Source organism: Oryzias melastigma, linkage group LG17 (genome assembly GCF_002922805.2).
Source record: "Oryzias melastigma strain HK-1 linkage group LG17, ASM292280v2, whole genome shotgun sequence".
NCBI classification, from domain to species: Eukaryota; Metazoa; Chordata; class Actinopteri; order Beloniformes; family Adrianichthyidae; genus Oryzias; species Oryzias melastigma.
In genome coordinates, this window is record NC_050528.1 from 20,456,931 (window position 1) to 20,483,513 (window position 26,583).

General features: G+C 37.6%; 1 protein-coding gene across 1 annotated transcript; it reads left to right on the forward strand.

Moving 5' to 3' along the window:
* Positions 1-21,508: 21,508 nt before the first annotated feature.
* Positions 21,509-23,867, forward strand: LOC112147104 (the record flags this gene model as incomplete). The annotated part of the gene is given in 1 exon segment (XM_024273239.2): positions 21,509-23,867. A coding segment is annotated over 1 exon segment (1,128 nt), but the record flags the coding sequence as incomplete, so codon positions are not given.
* Positions 23,868-26,583: the final 2,716 nt, after the last annotated feature.

Below are 26,583 nucleotides of genomic sequence, written 5' to 3' on the forward strand. Positions count from 1 at the left end.
TTTAACATGTTCTTGTGTTTTTAGTTTTTCATGATGGAGAACATAAATAAAGAAAATTAAGCTTTAAATTGCCAAGTAGGGGGAGGGATTATATTAGTTTGATTCTTCCCACTCCTTTTCAAGCAATCAATCAAACTTTACTGGACTTTAGTTAATAATTACGATATTTAATGATCAAATGTGACATAAATGTGTTTTGATTTTGTCTGTTTTCTATTTTCTAATAAATGCATTTCAATTTTTTCTGTAATAATTTTTAAAAAACTGTGTTTATGTCCAGTATTTTTTACAATGTGTGTTTGAAATAAATCAATCAATCAATCAATCAATCAATCATATTTGTATTTCAAAATCATAAAAAAAAAACAACAAAAGTTTTTTTTTTTTAATTGTTTTGGCTAAAAACACAATCCTAATTAAAGTAATCAGACGACTTGATCAAAGGATATTTGTCCTGTGTTCATTCCAAAACTTTATCTCGTAAAATGTGCACCACCTACTGGTCTGGATGTCTTATTACACAAAAAACAACAAGCTTCTTCAGTCATCTTACCTGAAATGTTCCTATACAAAATTCAACAAACTCTAAAGCTTTATGCAATTTTCTTGAAGTCATGCTACTAAACAATAGCTACACATATATGTGATCCTTCTAGCTTAAAAGTTGTGTTCCAGTGAGAGGGCAAACACTTGTGTTCTGTCCCTCGTTAGGTGACCCAGAATGCATTTTCTGTAAACCAGAAAGAATAATGTCTGAGTGTTGGAAGTGGGACAGCTAAATGGAAGCCTGTCACTGCTGATGTGATTAATTACATCTGTGCCTCTCCTCTGCAAGGCTGTCAAGACAATAAAGGTCCGTTGAAGCACGTTGGACGCCAAACAAAATTGCAAGAATTCATTTTCTGACCTGCTATTTCAGAACGGTTTAAGTCTGACAACAATATTAGTAAAAAAAGATATATAAATAGTGAATGGTAAATAAGAAAGCCACTGATATTGAAGCAAAGGCGGATTTTTAGAGATGCGTGCTGACAGTTACACTCCAGAAGAGCATTTATTTGCAGAGCGAGCATCATAAGCACAAAGGGAATCGCATTTGGTGCCGCAGTGAAAGCCAAGTGTGCTTTTGTGTGTCTCCTTATCAGTGAAGTGTTTGTGGGATTATTCATCCCTGCTCTTGTCGTAACTTTACCACTGCACACATGAAATAAATAGGGGATTAAAACAGCAGCAGCACTGGGAATTGAGTAGGACAACCCTGAAATTGGCCCCATGTAAACAACTGAATACGTCTCCCTTTTGTCTAAAGACGGAAATGAAAACACCCACCGTGTAGCTGAGTTTTAATCCGCCGTTTATTTTTGTACCGCCGCTTTTATGGGGCATCTAGTGGACAGGACTGTGTGTTCCGCTCGTATCTACAAAAGCATGAACATGCTTCTTTTATGTATATCCAGCTACAAGAGCACAAGAATCCACGTTAGGTAAAAATAAAGAAAAAGAGATGACAAAAGGAAAATAATTAAATAAAAAGTACAAAAAGACAGCAGAGCTTTTTTCCAAAGAACATTTGAAAATATGAAGAAAAAAAGGTTTGGAAAATATTTCAAATATATTACAACTAATCACAAATACATTTGTCAATCGTTTCAATTGTAAAAAAACAAACAAACCACTAGTTCATATATGAACGTAAACAGAAAAACATAAAATGATTCAACTAGAAAAGGCTCAGAAAAAAATAACAACAAAAACAAAAGTAAATGTCAAATTAATAAACAGGCACGAAAACATACCCAAATTTTATTAGAAATGTTCTCATTCTTTTTTATGTTATGTTGTCAATATGTTTTTCTTTGTTTTCCAGTTGTATTTCCTCCTGAATTGCTATTATCATGTTGGAAAAATAAATTCACAAAATACTGAAAACCTATTAATTATGAATTATGTTTAATTCTTCTTAGCTCAAGTGAACTAAGAAGAAATGATTATAGATAGTGGAAATACAGGACAAAGTTTTATTCTGTTTGAATCTTGGAGTCTGGTGACCCAGTGAACCAAAGCAGCCATCCACAGTCACATGACCTGCGGAGGCAGAGTCAGTAAATGCTGTATACTCATCAAGAGTTCTACTACCTTCATAGAAGACTCAAACTGCTGTGCTGTCACATTCCCTTTAGCCGACACATTCACACACGGATGGTGGGTCTGTGGCCCCAACCTATAACCACCAGGAGAAATGTGGAGTTCAGTGTCTTGCCCAAAAACATTTAAACATATGGGGGGGCAGAGATCCTGCGATCTAAGATCGGTCGACCGCTCTACCTCTGGACCAGTGATGGGGAAATCATATCAAATACTCAGCTAAATATTGAAATTTAAAACTTTTTTCACTGCATTTCTTGAATGTATCTTTAATAGCATTCAATTTGTTTTGAGGGTAAATAATAAATGTTATTCCAAAACAACATTTCAAATTCCTCTTGTACAACTTAAAGGCCGTGTCACATTGCCGCTATGTACGATTTGCACATATTGCAGGGATGAAAATCGGCCAAACGTGAATATAAGTGGACAATGTGATAGAAATTGTGGTCTTTACTTAAAAGTATGACAGATGTACCACGAATGAATCAATTAAAACCACCAAAGAAGAAAGAATAAACCACGTAAAGAACAAGTGAACCTGCGCTTCACTGAATTTCTTCAGTCTGACATTTAGAGCACTGGGCAAAAATCATATGTCAGCACCATTACAACTCTTCATTTCAGGGCAAATGTGCTAATGATTGCACTACTGATTAGCTGATTTTTTAACCGTTATAGGTGTTAAAAAAAAAAAAAAAAAACACTAGACAGCCAGTTAAATTCGTCTTTTTTGTACCAAAATACAGGAGTAAATTTCCAAGCAATTTTATATAAGCAAAACAGACACGTCTCTGCTTTGAGCCCGTGTTTCCTTCTCTTTTTCATCCTTAAAGTTTTTAAAAAGAACTAACAGCGGCAACACTATGTGCCCCTCTTCTCCCCCAAACCCAGCATAGCTTCAGCGACAGGCAGGGAGATGCTTCACTACAGAGTTATTGTTTACATCCATTTTTTTGTTATTTTATTTAAGTTTTTTAATAACTATATATCATTGTGATTTGGTGCCCTTTCCAGCAGATGGCGCCCTAGGCAGCTGCCTAGGTTACCTATGCCCAGGGCCGACCCTGTGTATAGGCAATGTTAAAGTTACACATCAGTGCTGCATGTGGGAAAAGTCCGTTAGACACACGGAGAACGGTCGTGATAAGCCACAAATTTTTTTATACAGCTTGCAAGACTCATGCACAAGATTTACGTAATGAATGGGTATCGACTAAGTAAACTATGCATAAACTGCATAATCGCAACCAACCAAAAATTTTGAACAGCTCGAATTCATGTTAAGACACATCAGTTAAAATCCTCGACGGACATCTGTGCACATCTTCGAATGACGAATGCAAGAAACATTTATGAATTATGTATAACATGCATGCATCACAAAAGACCGAAACTACATACGTAGACAGAACGCATATTGTACATAGTGGAAGTACGACACAGCCTTTAACTGGGTTGTAAGCCTTTGGTCAGACAGTACTGCATTACATTTACTATGTCAAAAAACCCTTAATTGGATTCATACAGATTTTAACCCTTTAACACCAGAGATTTCACTGGCAACACCAAATGACAGCTAGTAGGAGACAGTGCAAGGGATGATGGGATATCAACTGAGGCTTACAACTCAGAGGTGAATTTCTAATGAACTACTGCATCTCTACAGAAACTATGTCCTAGAAAACAACACAGGTTTGTTGATTTTGGCTAAAAACGTCAAACATAAAAATGGCCACTGGGAACGCTTTGACAATAGATCACAAGATGATCGAAGAGAGACTTTACAAAATATCTGTCACTTTTATTGCAGGAAAGTCTAACTGCAACATGTGCCACCAATGAAACGTTTTTTTCTTGGCTGGATCAAACAAACCCACACATCTATTAAAAAAAATATATGTATATATATATAAAAATCGGAAGAGGAGTGATGTAGTGTTCGCCTGCACTCCAAAAGTCCGCTCTTGTGGTAATTTAAAAAGTTCATTGAGTCTTTGAATCTCTGAGCCTCAGGCAGAGCATGGTTTCACCCCCAGGCTGTGATCGCGAAGCCCCCTGAAGTCACCTCTTCAGTCTGGGCCTCCAGGAGCCCAGAAAGCTGTTTCACTCCGTCTCCATTGTGAAAGGCAGTCAAACACTTCCTGACATGTAATCAACTTTCTATGTAAGGCAGCCTATTATTTGCCAAACTATAAAATTCCTTCTCGCTTCCCTCATACTTGTATGTCAAGGGGTTGACAAAGTGAATTAAAAGAAAGCTTCTCCAGACAAGGTCTTGGCTACTCTTTATACAGAACGCTCCGCTCAAGGTAACAGGCAAGGCCGCTGGTGAATGTGTGTACAGTCATGTCAGTTACATATCTCAGTCCAGACTTTTACAGAGTCGACCTCAAAGCTGCAGAATTCTGCAGATATTCTCACTATAAAGCGAATGTGTTTATTGAAAACCTTCATTGTAAACAGACATTGACTTTCATTATAATTACTCAATTATTGCTGGAATTCTTTTATCAAAGTGGTGTTGCGGCATCACATATAGCTAACTTTGAAACAAAATTTGAGTTTTAACTCGCTGAAAGACCTACTTTAAAGGAAAATTGTGCTTTTGGCTAGCTTACACCCTCACACCCCAAACGTAGTGTTGCTGGTGCAACAAAACCGGCAAACACGATTGAAACTATCTAGCTTTTACATACAGGTTTGTATGGAAAGAAATGTGTCACTGTGTAATAAATACTTAATTTGTAACACATTCAATACATTTTGTATGTATTTAGAATTGTGTATTCACATGTACACTCAAATATAAAAACACAATTTACACACCCACAACTTGAAATTGAACCAGCTTACAACAAACTACAAATTCCAATTTCAAATTCCCTGGGAGGCAAATCCTGGTCTTCTACCTACTGGTCCCTACTGGACCCAGCCAACTGAGACATCCAGCCACTATCAAAAGTCTAAATAAGCATTTTCAAAGCACTTATTCTTTTTATTTCTTTTTTTATGTTTTCCAGAATTGCCTGCTCCCTCTTGGTAGCACCACCGCAGCATCATCCCGGAACGCTGGTCCCCCAAGCATGGCAATAGCAGGCAACGGCGGGTCCTACTAGACACCTGGACTCAGAGAGAGTCAATCAGGTCAATGTGGGGACCCACTATGGAGAGACCTGATCGAGTCTCTCCTCTCTCGATGTCGAGAAGAACCTGGCGCTGGTCCTCCAACATCAGGAAAATGCCACAAGGAAATGTTAAAAACATGTTTTTGTAATAAAATACCTCAATGATATATTTCGACATGCAATATTGATAAAAGATCCTATATGTATTATTTTATACTTAAAATAAGTTGAGACATATTACAAACACTTTAGTGGATAAGTCATGCTTCAGGCTTGAGTTACTGCTAGCAACACGATTAGCATCCCGCTGAAAGAAAGATAAAGAAGGAATAAAATTACTTCTACAAAAATATTGACTCTGTGTTACCTTTAAGAAAACATGACTTATAGAGATTGAAGTGTCAACATTTAAAACCAGCACACTCCTTTTTATTAAGATTCACCTTAATGAAAATAGTGTTTTTAACATGTTCTTGGAGCATTTTTCTCTTTAAATTGCGGTGAATCATAAACAGGTGAAAAAATAAAGTTTGAAACTGTTCTCAGTTGTGATGTAGAAACTAAAATGGGTGAGCCAAAGTCTCCTTGCTCTGCTCCATTCCGATGGATCCACTCGCGAAACAAATAGATCCATGTAAGTCTTCATTTTCCTCTTCCTAACTGGCATTTGGCTCAAAACTATAAGGCTCAATAGCTCCAATATTGCTCGCCATTTCTGTTGCTATGCTATTGTTAGCTTGGGGTTTTGAGGGGCTGTAAGTAAACAGGAGAGAATAGAAATGAAGGGATGTTGGGATATCAGTGGAGGCTTACTTCCGCGTCAACAGTTGAACTCAGGTGGATTAACTAAGGTGAATTTCTAATGAACTACTGCCCCTCAACAGAAACTATGTCATAGAAAATGACACAATCATTTAAAGTTTGGCTAAAAACAGCATAATCATACTTAGAACCACTAGGAACACTTAAAATAGATCAAAAGATGACTGGAGTGGGACTTAATTGGCTTGTAGCCTAAACTCAGTAATACATAGTAAACTTCATAACTTTTTTGTGACCTTCAGTTCTATTAAAAATGTTATTTCTGTAGAGGGGTAGGAGACGGGGGCAACTATAATCAGTTATTACATGGTTTGCACTCAGGTACACACACTCAGACGGGGATTAATAGTTGACAGCAGTGAGGGGAAAAAAAAGATAATAAAGCTGTCCAGCATTTCAGTAGATTTATTGTGCCAAGTGAGTAAATATGTTTCCAGTCCTGTTTCATTAGGCCCAAACAAATGAGTTATTCTTGATGGTAACTCATCACAGGAAGGTAATGTTGTAGAGGAAAGTCTGGGCACTCATTTGGCCTGGATTCACTTTCTCCTGATACTTATATTTGTCTTCATACTTGTGCTGCATCTCCTTTACAGTGGAATATATAATTCAAGAGGCACAAGTATACTTTGCCAATCCGCCTTAATGGAAGCGCGTGGGTCTGGATACAAATCAGAGGCATTAAAACAATGTTTGGACAGTCTAGATAAAGCAACGTTGAGGGAGATGTACAATACATCAGTGCTGACGATAAAAATAGTTCATTTAAAAGCTGCCTTTTGGTAAGAGATATGAAAACATTGTAAGTCGGGATATTTATGAACAGATTGAGGGATTTATACATTTTAGGTACTTAAATATTTAATAATAATGGATTTGGTCTGTCCTGATGGTTAGAGTTAGTTTCCATGGATCTTCTATGAAGAAGGAGCTGGACCAAAACACAAAGTTCTTGGATTTCTGGTCAGACTATGTTCCTACGGTCTTGAGCTTTAGGTCATGACTGAAAGGACGAGATCCAGCAACAAGCAGCGGAAATAACATTTCTAGACTGAGTGACCCCTCCTACCTGGCGTTCCAAATAGGAAGTGTCCACCGTCTCCAAGAAGCCAAAATCCTATAGACTTCTATTAACCATTTTTAATCTGCTTCCTCCTTTTTGACATTTTCTTGATATTCCTATTTTTTTTTCTTTGTTTTAAAGTCCCCCACAGTTTTTTAAAATTAAAAAAGATTCCCAGTAGTGTTTTAATTATGATTATGAAGCTTTTAACCAAAAATCCAACAACCTGAATGTTTTAAAAAGCCATTTTTCATGTTGATCTGAAGCCCCCGTTTCCAAAATCTCCTCTGAGGGGGCGTGGCTTTATGTAGCAGCGATGAAGATTTTTACTAGCGCGACACAGAGCCATCATAATCATAGTCACTCCTGACATGGGATCTGTACACCACAGGATCTCCTCGATCAAAACAAGCTCTCAAAACAAAATAGACAAAATAGAAACAAGGATAAAAATAAACCTAAAAGAGCGCATACACATGGATGCACACACAGAGGTGTTCTGAGCGCCATAAACGGTGTTGAGCTTTCACCTTTTGATCCACTCCACTGTTTATGTATGCTGTATTTTTACATGTCTTTGATGTTTTAACATGTATTCTTGGTTCATATCACCTTCATACAGGTGGGGATTTTTTAAACTGATTTTTTTCATGTATAATTTAATTCCGTTTTTCTTTCTTTCTTCCAGTCGGATGCTGATTTTGTTGCTGGCAGCAACTTAAGCCTTAAGCATGACTTATCCACTCAGGTGTTTAAAACATGTCTTAACACATTTTATTCAAAAAAAAAAAAAAAAAAGAAAAAAGATCCATTCCCAATATTCTATAATGCAGATTGAAAGTTTGAGCCACCCAGGTAAAATGCACTATTATTGTGCATAAAGAAGCCAATAAAAGAGAGAAATATCCTCCAAAGGTATCAGATGACATATCATATATTCTTTTAAAGTGTAAAAAGAAGACTTCATTTCCATCGTTTACCCTTTCAAAATAACAGAAAACAAAATAGTAGCGTGTGCAAAAGTTTGGGCACCCTGCAGAAGTTATGGTATGCACCGCCCCCTTTGGAAAAGCTGAACAGTGTCATGGATTATTCACAATCATTTTTGCAAAAACAGATGAAGTCAATCTCAAAGATTTTAAATAATCCGAGTCACATGACCTTGCTCTAACAATCAGCATCATGGGCTCTTCAAAGCAGTTGTCCAGAACACTGAAACTAAAAACAGTTGAAGCAGGAGAAGGCTATAAGAAGATAGCAAAGTGTTTTCAGATTCCAATATTCTCTGTTCTAATTAGGAAACGGCAGTCAACAGGGACAGTGGAAGTTAAAGCAAGATCTGGAAGACCAAGAAAAATCTCAAACAGAGCAGCTCGCAGGATTGTAAGAAAAGCAAGTCAAAGCCCACGTTTGACTGGAAGATCCCTCCAGAAAGACCTGCAGACTCTGGAGTTGTAGTACAGTGTTCTACTATCAAGAGATACTTGTACAAATGTGGTCTTCTTGTAAGAGTCATTTGAAGAAAACTTCTTCAACATCCTCACCACAAAATTCAATGTTTGAACTTCACAAATGAACATAAAAACAAGTCTGGTGCATTTTGGAAACAAGTTCTGTGGACCAATGAGGGTAAAATGAACTTTTTGGCCACAATGAGCAAAAATAAGAGAGTACAGAGTTTAATGAAGAGAACCTCCGTCTAACTGTTCAGCTTAGGGGTGGATCAATCATGCTTTGGGCTTGTATTGCAGCCAGCACCACATGAACATTTCACAAGTAGAAGGAAGAATGGATTCTACAAAATGTCAGCAAACTTTGGACAAGAGAGGATGGCTTCTACCAATGAATAATGATCCTAAACACACCTAAAAACACACGCTGTCTTACTTTAAGAGGCATAAACGGAAGGTTTTGCAGTGGCCTTCTCAATCACCTGACCTCAACATCATTGAAAATCTATGGAAGGACCTGAAAAGAGCAGACAGCCCCAAAATAAAGAACTGGAAGGTTTTACTAAAAAAAAATGGATGAAGGTTTTACTAGGACTATACTATACCATAATGCTATATACACAGCGAGCATGGGATGTACTTTCAATAATGTGCTAAACAGGCATTCTCGAAACACTTTCATACTAAACTGTTTCTACCCAATGCTACCGCATGGACCGACAGTTGGAAGAAGCTTGGTACAAAAGGTCAAAGTGGTGCAAATCTCGCGGATCTTGCTAAATCTGGCCAGGCACAAACTGCAATCATTATTTTCTTCTCTTAGATCAATTTTCAAATGTCTGACACTTCCATTAATTAAAAAGGACGCTACCCATACATTGCTACCAAATCCTAGGCCCTGATTGGTCAAAGTTCAGCTGGTTTAATTTCCAATGTCCGTTTGTACATGAAGCTCAAAAACTGAGACTGAGAGTTTCAAACCTATAAGCCCAAAATGCGTGTTTAGATAGATATTTCATTGGCAATGGTTGCTTAAATGCACATTTCCGATCCCAATGTGAATGTTGCCTCAGAGTTTAGATCACAGAAATGGTTTGAAAAGCAAAAATAAAAACATATATCAACCTTTATTTTGCCCATCAGTGTCATTTGTTGTGGTAAGGTTTTTCTTTTAATTTTCCCAGCCTGCTACACCTCGATATATACATAATTCAGCCATTGTGAATCATCTCTAACATTACATGATTTCACCTTTTTATTCCCACTTTAGGGTCATTTACAAAACTTGTTATAGCTTTCCATGTAAACAACCTGGCAACAACTCTGTTGTGAGAGTTTCTGTCATCACTAAACAGCACGACTTCCAGGTTAACAAAAGAGTTTATATATTTGTGTTCAACATTTTGATTTATCATTTAGATTTAGAAGAAAACTGTAATCAGCATCTCTCTTCAGATGTAAACAGCTGTTTGTCTCACAAAGCAGAAGCGTCCTTGCTCGCAGGATCTACCGTAGAGCATCTCAGTTAAAGACCACTCTCCCATTTCCTCTCCCCGCATTAAAAATATAATTTGTTTATTCCTCCCCTCTGGTTTAGTTCCACTTCCTCTGAAAACAGCAGTTGTTAAACCAATTCTCAAGAAACCTGGCTCTGATCCTCTTGATTGAAATCACTTTTGTCCAATTTCTCAGCATCAGTTTATGCCTAAAATTTTGGAAAAAAGTTGTTGCTGCTCAGGTCCATGAACATCTGTCCAGTCATTCTCTATGAAATGTTTCAATCTGACTTTCCCCCTTAACTACTTTAAATTACATTACAATACATATATTTATCTTAAAAGGCTCACTCCGATCATCTTCTGAGCTATTTCAAAAATGTTCCTAATGGTCTTTTAATTATAATTGTTCTCTTTTTAGCCAAATTAGAAAAAAAAAACCACACACACACAACTGTCATTTTCAAGGACATAGTTTCTGCAGAGCGGGAGTACTTCATTCAACACTTGCTTCAGATTTATGGGTATTTAGACAGAGCAACACCATCCTCCATTCCTTTTCCCCTTGTTGAGAGCTCTGTCTTTAATCTGCTTGCAAAGCTATTAAATGCGCCTTTAAATAAAATGTACTATTTAGAGTTTTATGTAACATTTAAATTTAACATTTTGAACATAACACTTATGTTTAGTTTTATATCTGCATGCTTTTAAATGTTGCACACAGCACATTTGTTTATACATTTTTACATAAAGGTTATAAAAATGGAGCAAACATTAGAAAAGTCAACAAAGCTGACAGCTAATATTCATTTCCTGAACTTTTACATTTGAAACCCAATAGTTACGGGACATTGTCAGGTTTTTGCCATCATAATAGTTAACTTTTTTGTTTTGCAGACATATTCTCATTAGAATAACTTCCGTGTTTTTGCTAAATCAGTGTACCATCAAACCACTCGACATTATTTTTAAAAGCAGCCATTGCTCTTCACTTGAAGATAATGCGCTCACAGGAAATAACACAGCAGCTTATTATTTTCAAAATGTGTCAAATATAAATAACTTACCACTTTTTTTTACCAAGAGTGAAGGATGTATGATTTTCTAAGAAGATTCATGAGCTACAGAAGAGAAACTCAGCATTGATTTAAAAGAAAAAATGCTCATCATGTCTTAGGTTTTCCTCTGCTTTTGGCTTTTTTTTGTTCTTTTGTTGTTTCTTTTTTTAAGTTTTGCAAATCCATATCTGACTCAGAAGAAAATTTGATTTGACAGTTTCCATTGCTCTCTTCTACTCTGTCCTCCTTAGTGTCTTATTCTGCCTCTCACAGTAAGCTCCGGCTGCCTCAATGTCACGGCAGCGAGGCAAAGACAATTAAGGTGTATAAATATGTAAATATGGTCACGGCAGCTCTGCAGGAGGAAGAGCGTAATGACATTTTGTGCCCTCGTTTGGCTAATCCCCAAGACACCTCCAAATTAGAAACCTTAATGACAACCAATAATGTACAGATGGTCAAACACTGGGGGCACGCAGACTCTTCTGATGCCGCCTGGGCTCCTTATGGCACTGAGCTTGCCGCCAACACACTCAGGCAAGGATATACGGAGAAAAACACATGGAACTCAGGCTATCATGCCGGGAAGCAGGCATACAAGCAGGCATGATGCAGAACACACGCCGCGCACACATACACACATAGTTATTACCTAGCCAGATGTCACCTTTACCCGTGGGGGTGATCATGGTTGTAAGTAAAAGGTCAGGTCTTGGCTGGCCATTTAGGCCAGACAAGACTATACTTTAGAGTGTTTTTATGTGTTTGTGTAAAGGTTATCATTTGGTGTCTCAGGTAATATGTCCGGAGAGGCTCGTGGCAGATGTCGACCATCCGTCTTCCAAAAGCTGATACAGAAGAATGCTCTGAAGGCGAATCCCAAGAGACTGACCCAATGCAAGGAAAGGACGCGTTTTGCAGAGAAAGTGAATTCAAAATAAAAGAGGACTAGTACAAACGAAGGGCTGCACGGTGGCGCAAGTGGTTAGCGCTCTCGCCTCACAGCGAGAAGGCCCCGGTTCGAATCCCGGCTGGGACCTTTCTGTGTGGAGTTTGCATGTTCTCCCCGTGCATGCGTGGGTTTTCACCGGGGACTCCGGCTTCCTCCCACCGTCCAAAAACATGCTTCATAGGTTAATTGGTGACTCTAAATTGCCCCTAGGTGTGAATGTGAGAGTGGATGTGTGAGTGATTGAGGCCCTGCGACAGACTGGCGACCTGTCCAGGGTGTACCCCGCCTTCGCCCATCAGTGGCCGGGATAGGCTCCGGCACCCCCGCGACCCCGAAAGGGACAAAGCGGTCAGGAAAATGGATGGATGGATAGTACAAACGAAGTTAAGCTTTTTGGCTGGTTTCCGACAGTAATTAGTTCAACCTAGCTATTTGTTCTTGCCGTCTCTGGTAAATGCTTCTGTTGGGAGCAAGCAGGTTTGTGGAAAGGGCAAAACAACACCAGACACTTCGCTAAAATCTGCTCTGGCCTACTTTGATTTCTAAGACTTAAAAAAGTCAATGAGCAACACTATATGCAAAAATAAACAATTGTCAAAAATAGGGGATGTAACTATTCATTTTAGCAACAATTCGATTCCTTTCATAATTCGTGGTTGACAATGCAATTCATAGTGGACATAGGTTAATTTTGAACAATATGATTCGATCACTGACTGAATATCAATCCAGAACGCCAAAGGTCCATTTGATCAACAATTTGCATCAGACAGAATATTCTGATTGCATCGTAGGAATATAAACGGTGCATGACCAACACAATCTCATTTTAAGAAAGGTTAAAGACCCTTCCGGGTCAAAAATTGACATTTTGGGTGTTCTCAATGTAACCCATGGTTATTTTAGGGCCTAACCCATTGTTCTTTTGGAGCCAGAACAACTACTATAGCTATTTCTAAAGGCTGAATTTTCCGATGGTCCTTAAACGCACATAAGCCCTGCAGGTAGCCCCGTTGAAACGGAGGAAAAAGAGCTGTCGCACATTTTATTTGTGAGAAGCCGAGCAAACAACCTGTGTAGACCAGCACGATTCGGGAGAAGAATTTTATTGAACCACTCCAGAGGGTTTTTCTTATGAACGTTTTGTTTTTCTTTGAACATCCTGGGGCCCGTTCCAAGAAGCAGGTTCAACAAATTTAGAGTTCAAACCTGAACTTAGAATCACTGGACTCAAAATTCTCAAACTCAGGGTTTTCGGTTTCAGAACAGCTGAAAATGTTTGATTCAATCAACTTGAAGTTGTTAGAACCAGAATCAGGTGTGAGCGTCGCGACCTCTGGTACTGGTTCAGTACCAGGATGTGGACTGCACCGGTACCCCAACCTCAACCTGGTACTGGACATGAATGGGTACCGGACATGGTTCAGTAACGGTTCCAGACACTGTACTAGTCGCGGACCGGGCAAGGGTTAGGGTAACGGACCGGGCTGGGGTTAGGGAATTGGTACCGGCCACATCCTGTTTGGCCGCGTCTGGTACCGGGTCTGACAAAACAACCAGACCCCTGATTTAATTGGAACAGATGACATGTAAAAAAATACAACTTTTGGAACACACACATCAAAAAGTAAAGCAGAGGGGTCCTTAACCATACGGCCAGCCCAGTCTCAGTAAAATGTGTACAAATGCCACGATTTGGGAAATACCGTGTATAATATACGCCAAAACCGGTTTTTGCGTGCATATAATACGCGCGGTCCTAAACGTGTTAAAGTCTGTTTTCCAAGATTGACACGTCCCCTGGTGGAGCCGTGAGCATCACAGACAGCCCCACAAACGAACAATTTGCTTTTCTAACCCTAACCGTAACCGTAATCCTAACCTTAACCGGGAACAACGTCATTTAGAAAAGAGCCGGAGGATTTCTGACCACGTGATCAAAACGAAACCTAAAAAGTTGTGTATATTGTACGCCGGCGCAACCTATTCTCTAACATTGCATATCATATGCACGCAAAAAGCGTGTTTGGCGTATATTATACACGGTATTTCAACATGCAAAGTCGTGGCATATGTACGCATTTCACTGAGAGTCTGTTGATACGGCAGTATGTGACGACTTGAGAATGAGAATGTGTCGACATGGCGTATGCTAAGACTACATTGATCGAGTTGATAAATTGTCACACTTTTAGTCACATTATAAAAAAGAGAAAAACAAAAGAATGTCTTCAAAAAAATACCACACATGTAATAGGGTCAAAAATGTTTCTTTTCTACCAAATCTGTCAACAGAGAATGCATCTATGAGTGTCAAAATCTCACACTTATTACAAAGGTTTACCTGTGAAATGGAGCATCTTTGAGAGGCGGTTAGTCCGTAGCAACAATTCCAATGAGGTAGATGGATGCGAAGGCACACTTCAGAGTGAAAGGTTGATCCGAGCTTATTGCAGAATTATTGAGATGGAGTGAGAATGTTATTGGGTTGGTGGGCATGAGGTGAGGACAGAGGATAGCTGAAGGGTAAGAGGGTTTGTGAGTGCGCTGGAGGTTGGAGCAGTGTGGCAATGAGCAAGATGCAGGCAGGGATACATGTAAACGAGAGTACTGCCAGGTGTAGTCTCACTATCAAATGTATATTACTCATGCAAGTCATTAGAAACAAACTGGAGGCAATACAATTAGAATGTAATAGATAATCATGCTTATTAAAAATGAAACTGGCATTTTAAAATGGTTTAAAAGAAAAAATGCTCATGTTTCAGTTTGGAAACTGTGACATTATTGAAAGTAGGATGTTTACTGTAAAGTTTAGAGCCACTTTGGCTAAAACGACAATGCAGAAGACTGTCAAACTGAAAGAAAGTGGGTAAAGGCTTTGGGAATCTGCATGTTGATGTGTCCTTGGGAATGTCCTTCAATTCACTCTTTTCCAAAGTGCATCTTCAGTGGAGATTACTGAGTAAGCTAATTCTTCCAGTCCAGCACAGTGACAAACCTTTGAATCCAATACTAGGACGTGTGTACAACAAATCGTGTGCAATTTGTTACGTTTTATCCCCTAATCCTGTGTTTGCCTGTCTGTACTTTGTGTCTGTGGGAACATTTTCCAATTTGACTAAATTGATCACTTTGAGACTTTAGTGAAACTAATAAGCTGATACGTTTGGAAGGAGATTGTTGGAAATGGGGAAGTTTTATCCAGTTTCACACTAAGGAGGTTCTTAATTTCTTTGCAAAGATGTGACCGTGGTAGATAGAATTGTTGAAATGGTAAGCTAGGATTCCATTTATATTTTATTCCAATGTATATGTGCAGGACTGCAAGGGTTTCTGGACCCAATCTTAACTACTGTAGGGGGAGACAGGATACACTTTTGACAGTTTTCAGGAAACCATAGGGTCACACGATTGTCATATTACCATTAGGAAGACAGTTCATTGAATCACGATGAATATTATAATCAGGAAACCCATGAGTAATCCCACCAAACAAAATAAAGTTTGTCCAGACAGGCCATTTTATCAAATACCTTGGCTTTGTGATGTCAGTATTTATGTTTGACTTGTTTTTTTCCCCACTAAGGTGCGACATTTGTGAAGTCATCTAATTATATCAGTATGACATTTCTGAGATTTAGTGGTTATCTTGTTATGTGTTGTGTTAAATTATTAGAAACTCAACTCTAAAGGAAGCAGATGAGCCAAGAAACTAATTATAATACCCATCTCAGCATCAATGAACTGGCTCACAGGAGTAAGGAGGTGCCTCCAGACCTTGTTCTTCTATATGCATTTTCAGCTGCACCAAAAAAATATATATATATCTAAGAGCATATAACCTGTTAGTCAGGGGTATTTAGTGCAGATGTGAGCAAGAAATGCAAAGACTTTGTAACTGTAGGGAGGATCAAATGTTGAGTAAGCAGTGCTTGTATCATATTACATACCACATGATTTTTATGACATACCAGAGTACAACAACATACTTATTTTAAATTGAATTGATTTTGGAGTTAAAACAAATGGGGAATTATGTAAGATGTAGTAAAAAATTATGATTTAATAAGAAGCCTTTTTAATTGTCGTGTCTGACTTAAACTTTTTTAGAATTGGTGATGTTCCACTAGGAAGAATTCATTAATGCTTTGATTGTTTACTCAACATTTTCTGAATTCAATTCAGAAAATAAAAAAAAATAAAAAAACACTTTTCTACCATCATGTTTTTGGTCAATTGGAGGATTGGTCTCTTGAAAATGGGACACTTTTCTATGTGTAGAAAAGCGTTTTCTGTTTTCCACAGATTCAGGAGAAATCTCAGGATAGAAATGATAAGTTGAATTTATGAGGTGTATTTAACACCTAAAAAGTTGATCTAACAATTAAATAAGCAGCCAGTATTCTTTGTGGCAATGTAGACATTACACTTCCCTTTCAAGTTTCTCCGTAGAATAAATCATTTTAACCTCAGATAAAAGACGGATCTTGTGAACATTTAAAATGTATAAACAAACTAACAATTTCACATTTAATCTACTGTTTTGAGCCAAATTTACTACAAGTTTCAGGAACCATTTTTTTTATGTTGATCTCTTGTCACAGTTTGATTTAGCACAACCCTTCTTTAACCCTTTGAAGCCCACTACATCAAAGAAATGATAGATAATTCAAATAATTATAATAAGTTTTTAAACTTCATTTGATTAACTTATTATACAAATAATTACTATCAATTGTGTGATTCAGTACATTTTTGCTCACAAAAAATGTTAAATATTTAAGAGCGTTCTGGATTAAAAAAAAGCACCTGATTTACCCACTGTTACGAATTTGATACATGCATGCACGGTCAAACTACATTACAAATATTTATTAATTACTAACAAATTTAGCATTCTTTCAACACAGCAAGTAGTCAAAAAAAAAGAGTTATTCTAACCAAAAACCTTTGAAAAATAAGCTAAACCTTTCCCTGCAAAAATGTTTTTTTAGATTTTATGGGAGCAGCCATTTTGAAATGAGCAGGAAAAGGCCTCCTACTGCCCCTAGTGGAATGGTGATGTATTGCAGGGTAGAAAACATGCTCCACAACACGGAAAATTTGGATCATGTTAATGAGATAGAGGTCTCAGAAACGTGTGCTTCAAATATGAACTAAATGGTTATATAAACCAAAGCAACACAAGGTTTGTATTTTGGAAGCTACTCAGTACTTTAAATTAGAATTTTAAAAGCCATTTTAAAAGCGATTGGACTTTATGTAAGGTAATAATGGTTAGAAAATGTGCGGATATTACATTTCTTGTGAAAGTCTAGCTTTTTCAACAGTCATGTTGACTTGAAAAAGGTCAACTTTTTCTGCACTCATTCATGTTCATGTAACACAACCGTCATACTGATTTCCAGATAATGCTGGGTTGACTTGCTTGAAATCTGAAGGTGGTTGTTGATTGAGTAGCACATAAATCTAAATATATTCAAATGTGTTTGCCGTCTGGCAACATCTAAGTTCAGTTTGAATTTTTATTATCAGGTGCAGATTTCTTCTGCTTTTGGACCTTCCATGGATCCATTCGATTATCTTGTTTATGTGGTGAAACTCTAACGGCATTCGCATCAGAAGCTTGTTTTGAATTTAGGTCCAAATTAAACCAGGGGCATGAGAGTTTCTTGCACTACACTTGAATTTTCTCATGTTTTTTTCTGTCACAAGTATTTTTGTGTCGATCGACCACAAACACAGAGGACATGTTTCCTGCTCCTGTCGATCAAAGTCTGGATCCACTGGGATAAACACAGATAGAGGGGCTGTTAGCATCGCTGTAAGTGCCTGCAGCACAGATGCATGCTTTAGGTTGACAGGGGGACCCTGGAGGGGATTCACACTGCTTGACAGAGGAGCCGCAGGTCTAATTTTAGCCATGAGAGGAAACCTGGACATTTGACAGTTTATAGGGCCTGGCAGATGGCAGCCATGGTTTGTAGCTTTGCTGTAATTCATATGATTTCTGTGGTTCAGGATTCCACCATATAACAACATTTTTGTTCTTGACTGCACTGCAGAGCCTCTGACACAGTATACCCCTTCATGCAGTTCTCTTATTCCATTACATTCTGAAGAACATCACCAATTCTTAAAACAATCTACCTTCAGTTATATGATTCTTGCATAAAAGGCACAGATTTAAGTATGTATTAATATACCTCAGCTCAACATTTTGATGTTTTTTACAAATAAGAATGTGGGATTTTATAATACTTGTTCATACACCTCCTACACTATCAATTTTAGACAATATTTTCTGCATTAAAAGTCTTTAAAACCTAAAATACCTTCAAATTATGATACTAAAAGCAAAAAAGTATATAAAATTAGTTGTAAATCAAAGGCGTATGATTATATGTTTCACCAAAATTTTGAAAAATATTTTTTAAATTTCTTTTTATGTCCTATTTCAGTGCATGTGTATTTCAGCTGTCCCATTTTAAGGGTTGCTACTGTAGACAATCAACTTCCACAGTCTGATCATCTCAATTCTTTAACACCAACCGTCCTCATGTCCTCCTTCACTACATCCACATAACCTTCTCATTGGTCTTCCTTTAAGCCAGGGGTGTCCAGACCCAGGCCCCGAGGGCCGGTGTCCTACATGTTTTCCAACCAACCTGCCATTGAAGCTCCTTGTTGGCTAAACACACCTGATCCAGGTAATCAACAGCAGATAAAGTAGGTTTCTGGAAAACCAGCAGGAGGACGGAACCACAAGGCCTGTTACCAACACAATTTACTATCAGAGGATGCAATCCTACGATCCAGAGCAGTCCTTCATTCTCCTGTCCTGATCATCTGGGAAAACGAAAAGAATCAACACAACAGACAGAACCATTGACTGTATAAAGGAACTAGACTAACCGGGTGTGCCGTCACCCATAGAAAAGGGTTTCCTTCCAACTCCAGCCAAATTAGGTCAGTTCAGTTGCCATTTTTTCCTAATACGGACATCTTCACGTTGGAGCCAGATGATGTCAGTAAGTCAGTCTGAGTCAGCATCTCTATGGCAACCACTCTCGCCAATCAGGAATAAGAAGTTCACACCCCTACCACTTAAAAGTGGGCCAAACAAAATCTGTCAAATGCTTCAAACATTCGAAGTGGGGGTCAGCGGGCACCATATTCTTTTATTGAGGCATCAGATTGGTCAGTTTATAAATTGAATGACTTGCACTATAGAAAAAACATAATTTAAAAAGTAGGATTATTCAGATGATGTTACAAAAGAATATCAGAGCAAGAATTGTTATCCTGACAAATAGAGTAGTAGCTGTTTATTTCTCAATAGAAGTTTATGGGATCTTATCATTTATCTCCAAAACATCTTAGACCTCCTCTGATGTCTTCATTTCTGATCCTGTTCATCCTCTTCCTTCCCTAAGAGAACCTCAATATCTTCAGCTCTGCCTCCAGTCTTTCTTAGAACCACTGTCTCTAACCCAACGACATAGCTGCTCTCACTTCTATACCTTTTCTTTTATTCTTGCAGACACTCTTTTGTCACACGTCACACCTGAAACTCCAACCTGTTTGCACACGCCTCTTCACCTCCTTGCCACACTCTCAGCAGCTCGGAGTGTTGACCCAAAGTGCTTAAAAATCCTTCACCTTCTCCCTCTCTGCTCCCTGTGACCTCACCATTCCACTTTCTGCCTGACCTCACGTGTCAGTCTGTCCATCACCGTATCAAAGAAGACTGAGCTTAGAGTGCAGTCCCACCTTCACATTCAAACTCTTCTGTCACATCTACAGCACACCTCACCACTGTCTTACAGCTCTCTCACATGTCCAGCACATCTTGAACATATTCTTTTGGCACTCCTGACTTTCTTGTTAAAAAATCCCAGCTTCTTTGATGAAGTTTCTTTAAATCTGCAAAACTTTTAGGGTAGGTGTTGCAGGTGGTATTCTTGCATCATGAAATCTTTAAATAAATAAATTGATTTGGAGATATCCAGTCTCAATAATCAAATTCCTGCAATGTTTTTAAATTATAAGTGTTAAAATAAAAATGATATGTTTAAATTATTAATTCTGGACACATCATTGGTGTGGCTGCTGAAGATGGAGCTGGGTTGAACTACCTCATCATTGGGCTCATAAATAAATCACATACTACACTGTTCATATTACGAGGGGAAAACAATTGTTTTGTTATATTTCTCAATAATCAAAGCTGTTTACAATAATTACTTTTTCTGTATGAGCTTACTGTATTTTCTGCACTATAACTTGCACATAAAAGTCCTATAACCTGAAGCATCTATATGGATTCATTCTGGAACAGCCACAGTAATGTTTGTTTTAGCTGTATCAGGCTGTTTTTTTTTACGTGTTGCAGATAAGATTAGGTTTTATTGTGAATATGCTAACACGGCCAACTTGGCAAATTTAGCTGAATTGTAGCAATTTCAGATAATTGTTTATTATATTAAATATTTGTAATATTTCTTTTTATACACTATAGGTCTTTTTTACATGCTGCAAACAAGATTGAGAGTTGCTGGAGTGGAGAATACGATAGGAGGTAACATGTGGCCATGTTGGAATGTGATTTTTACACATTACTAACAGGGTTGAAAATTAGTGTAGTCACATTAACATTTATTTCAGCTTAATCAGTCTTTTTTTTTTTTTTACACGTTGCGTAAAAATAAGTTTGGGGGTTATTCTGAATATTCTAATGTGGCTAATTTAGCTAATGTGCAGCAGTCTCAGATTATATATTGTTTTACATGTCAGTGTGTTGTGAGTTAGCATGATCACAATGTTTTTTTAGCAGTATCAGTCAGTTTTTTTACATTTTGTAAATAAGATTGAGAATTACTGGAATTATGAATACGCCAACTCGGGTAACATGTATCGGTGTTGGGCTGTGTTTTTTACATGTTACCAACAAGATTGAAAGTTAGCGTTGTCACAGTACAGCTTGTTTTAGCTGTATCAGTGTGTTTTTTTACATGTTGCAAATAAGGTTGGGAGTTAATGTGAATACGTTAATGTGGCTAATGTGAAGCAGTGTCAGGCTTTTTTTTTACATGTCACTAACAAGAGTGGCAGTTTGCGTATTCACAGTAATGTTAGTTTTAGCCATATCAGTCAGTTAGTTTATATGGTGCAATTATTGGGAGTTGCAGGTACTGTGAATACACACTAAGAGGGCTAACGTGTAGTGTGTCATAAAAGTCTCAAAAAAAAAAAAAAAACGTCAAAGAAATTAACAACGGAATTACAGACTGATCTGACTCATTTGTCTCACTGAATGTGCCTTCTAGTTTGGTGCACCTTAAACATGACATAAGGTAGACTATTCATCCGGGGTGCCCTATCGTGTGGAAAATATGGCAACTGAATGTTGAGACACTATTCCCCTCTCAAACTTTTTGTTATAAGAAAAGATCAACCAATAAACATGAGGATTTTCATTATCTGTGGCTGCAGTACCTGAAAAGATAAAGTTATTTGTCCCTTTTTTTGCAAAGGCTGATGTCAAATTTCTTTTATTCTTTTAATATTTTTTTTCCTGTGGTATAAAGCATTTTGTGGCACTATGACCTAACGATCTATGAATAAAGGAAAATGACATTACATAAAACCTACTAAACCTTTGGAATAATGATCCTTACGCTCAATAAAGAGCTCACGATAACAAAAGAGAAGATTAGCAATACAGACACAAACAACACACTTAACAATGCTTCACATTTGAAAATGTGCTGTTTGACATCTGGTCACCTAGCAACAAGAACACAGTTTTGCCGCACTGAAACGTTTGTGATGCTGCAAATCGCCAAAACCCTAAAACACAACTAATTTCTTTCTAAATTTGAAAAACAATTTGACAAGTTGGATTTACATTTTAGACATGACTCTTGGTAAAATGTAAATCACTGCAGACTGTGGAGTCAGAGTCACTGTTAAAGCAGACATGCACTCAGAATTGAAAGTGTGATGCTGTAATGAAATGAAACATGAAGGAGGAGACTTTACTGAGATAAAGGTGATGGATTTACAGCTACAATGGGCTGAAGATGCAGATGCCCCCCCCCCCAAAAAAAAAGGATTTTCTCTCTCACTATATGGAAAAAAAAAAAAACTTTGAACATTCTATTTCCCAAGTATTAAGATGTTGTGGCGTACTTTTACTGTACACAGTATGTGTCTACCTTGATTAAGGCCTAAAGTCAAAGTCCAAAAATGGCAACTGGGAGTAAAAAAAAAGTAACATTTTAATAGCCGTTAGGTCAACTCACTGGAAGGCCAACAGAGAAAGAAAAAAACAAAAACAAAAAAAAAACTAACAGCCCTTGCAGCAAAAATACAGACACCTAAGATATTGTCAAAATAATTAAATAGGCAATAAAATTAAAAAAAAGTTTCAGAAAGTGCAAAAAAAAGTAGCTTTGTTGAACTTACACTCCGCTCCACCAAACTGTTCACCAATTGACTGGACCACTGCAATAACCCATCTTCAGTTGAACAACCCATTTCAGTCCACATAACAAGCAGAATTCACAATCCTCTCCGGCTCAGATCCACCATCAGACATCTCCATCCCATAAACATAATGCCGGATACAAAAGATGAAACAATCCACCAGCACTCGGACACCGTATTGAACTTTGCTGTTTTAAACATTCGTTCTCTTTTAAACAAATCTTTTATTGTTAATGAACTAATTTTAGATAACAACATTGATTGTCTTTTTTTAACTGAAACCTGGCTTGGTACTGATGCTCCTGTTATTCTCACGGAGGCTTCCCCACCAAATTTTAACTTTTTATTTTCTACCAGGGGAGGTAAAAAAGGCGGTGGTACTGCATCGATTGCTCGTGGTTCATCGGTAACTAAAACAGTCACGTCAAATAGTTACTCCACATTTGAGCATCATGCATTTTCTTTCAGCAGCCCGCCTATTTTATGTGTAACTGTCTACAGACCACCAAAACCCCCCTCCACTTTTATTCAGGAATTCTCTGAATTTTTATCATTTATACATTCCAAATATAAAAGAATTTTATTGACTGGTGATTTTAATTTACATGTTGACACTGATGGTGATGTTGTTGCAAATGAATTTCTTAACCTTTTACATTGTATGGATTTTAAACAGCATGTTGCACAGCCCACTCACAACAGGGGGCACACTCTGGATTTGGTCATAACCCACGGCCTGTCCTGTAGTGTGTCCTCTGTTGTTGATGTGGGTTTGTCAGATCACTATTGTGTATATTTTAATATCACCAGTTTTATGCAACGGGAAGCTCCAGTAAGAACTGTGAGGAAACGATATATAACTCCTGATGTGGCTGCAAATTTTATCAACATTTTAGATCAAACTCCTGCTCAGATTTTACCTGCTTCATGTGATTTTATGGTTGAGTATTTTAACAACAAACTAAAGTTTGCAATTGACGCTGTAGCTCCGTTAAAAACAAAAATAGTGAAGACTAAAGCTACAGCACCCTGGATAAATGAAGACATCAGAGCCATGAAACGTGAAGCCAGGAGAGCAGAGAGGAAGTGGAGGAAATCTAAACTAACTGTTCATCGACAAATGTTTAAAGAACAACAAAGGATGTACAGTTATGCAATTAAAAAAGCTAGAAACCTCCACTTCTCAAACTTAATATTACAAAATAAAAATGACCCGAAATTTCTCTTTAAAACTATAGACACGTTGACCAAAGGAGATTTTCAGAGGTCCTCCATGACGGCATCAGATGCTACATGTGAGAGTTTTGCAGACCACTTCAGGAGTAAAATCAATGCTATTAGATCTAGTCTTTTAACTCAAGTAGACTTTGATTTTAATGAATCAATAGCATTGTATTTATCAGAGGAAACACTGGAAAGTTTTGTTCTGGTTGATGCCGTGGCACTTGGTCGAGTCTTCTCCCAATTAAAGCCAACCACCTGCCTTTTAGATCCAATCCCCTCATCACTTTTAAAAACATATTATGACTCCTTCGAGCCTGAGCTCCTAAACATAGTAAATTACTCTCTTCAGACAGGGGTCTTCCCCTCTGCCTTTAAAACGGCGGTGGTGAGGCCTCTGCTGAAGAAGAGTAATTTAGACCCTAACAATTTAAATAATTATCGACCAGTATCCAACTTACCATTTTTAAGTAAAATGATTGAAAAAATAGTTTTAATACAATTGAATGAGTTTTTAAATAAAAATAGCATATTTGAACAGTATCAATCTGGTTTTAGGACAAACCACAGCACAGAGACAGCCCTGGTTAAAATAGTTACTGATATTAGATGTAACCTTGACTGTCAGAAACTCTCAGTCCTGGTACTACTGGATCTGACTGCAGCATTTGATACAGTAGATCACAATATTTTACTCTGTAGGCTGAGAGGTTTGGGCATCTCTGGTACTGTTCTGAAGTGGTTTTATTCCTATCTCACAGATCGTAGATTTTATGTAAGTATGGATACATGCTCTTCAAAGGTTTTTGACATCAATTGTGGGGTCCCCCAAGGCTCAATTTTAGGTCCATTACTTTTTAATTTATATATGCTGCCACTTGGGGACATCATCAGGAGACATGGCGTCTGTTTTCATAGCTACGCTGATGATACACAACTTTACATTGCCGTGTCTCCTGATGATGAAGAGTCGGTCAACGTTCTTTTAAGTTGTATTTTAGACATTAAGTCATGGATGGCAGAGAACTTTTTACAGCTCAACCAGGACAAAACAGAGGTTTTAGTGATCGGTTCTGAAGACAAGAGAGAGTTTGTTTTATCTAAACTAAAAAACTATAAAACTTCTCAATGCGTGAGAAACCTGGGTGTGATTTTCGACTCTGAGTTTAATTTTATTCCACAAATTAAAAACATAACAAAAACAGGATTTTATCATCTTAAAAATATAGCCAGAGTCCGCCCATTCCTCTCTCTTGCCAGCACAGAGGTGCTAATGCATGCTTTTATTTCAAGTAGACTAGATTATTGTAATGCCCTGCTCTCTGGTCTTCCCAGAAAAAGGATATCAAACCTTCAACTACTACAAAACTCAGCCGCACGCGTGCTGACGAGGACCAGGGGGCGGGAACACATTACACCGATTTTAAAATCGCTGCATTGGCTCCCTGTGAAATTCAGAATTGATTTTAAAATTCTTGTATTGGTTTATAAATGTTTTTACGGTATTGGGCCCTCTTATTTATCTAATATGATTTTAAGGTATGAGCCCTCGCGAAGCCTGAGGTCCTCTGGAACAGGCCTTTTGGTTGTACCAAAAGTTAGAACAAAAACATACGGCGAGGCCTCATTCAGCTATTACGGACCTCGCCTGTGGAACAGCCTCCCAGAGAGCCTGAGGGCCGCAGAGACTGTTCATGTTTTTAAAGGGAGGCTCAAGACCTACCTTTTTAACCTGGCTTTTAGTTGATTTGATATTTTCTTTTATCCTCTACTTTTACTTAATCAATATTTATTTATTTTTACTGAATTATGTCAGTCTATTTTTTATTTATTTATCTATGTGTATATATATATATATATTTACTTGTCTTTTTATGTTTTTTTTTTTTTTCTTTTATTTTATTCATTTATTCATTTTAATCTATTTTACTCCTTTTACATTTTTAACTCCAGTGTCTTCCTCTGAGGGATCCTCCACATCAGTGATTGACCTTTCTCAGTGAACAGGGTCGCTGCAGCGGGATCTCCCGGGTCTGGCTCTTTGCTCGGATCTGGGGGTCCTGTGGTAGCGTACTCTGTGAACTTGATTGGGGGGGTCACTGGTGTGGACAAGTCCCAAAAATATTGTTTCCTCACTGCAGTACCAAGCCAGATTTCTAGCTTTATGCTTTACATCCTTTTAGTATTTATTTATTCATTCATTTATTTATTTTTTCTTTCATGGTGTGGCGATATGTATCCATGTGTGTTTGTGTTTGTGCGTGTGTGTGGAAGGGTGGGGCTTGTGGGTATTATCTTTTGTTTTTAACATGTTATATAGATATTATTTTTTTTATGTTAAGCACTTTGAGTGAAATTAATTTTTTTTAAAAGTGCTATACAAATAAAGTTTGATTTGATTTGATTTCAGGTGAAGTTTGTATTTTTTAATTTTGTATGTAATCCAAAGTATAATTTACTCCTCTTAGTAGGATGTAACTATTGGTGTTTTGAGGATTTGTAACATTTGGTTACTAGTTTACCAAAAAATCTGGATATAATAGCCCAAATGTTCAATAAAAACTGATGTAGTAGATAACCAAGAAAATTGCTTCCCTATGTCAACACTTGATTATTTGATCCAAAATTAATAAATACCACTATTAACACAACTTCCCCACAATGCATTACCATAACTTTCAACAATATGCACAGACTTTTCTTTATAAACATAGTCACACTGATTTATTTTAGCCTTTTGTAAATTTTATGCA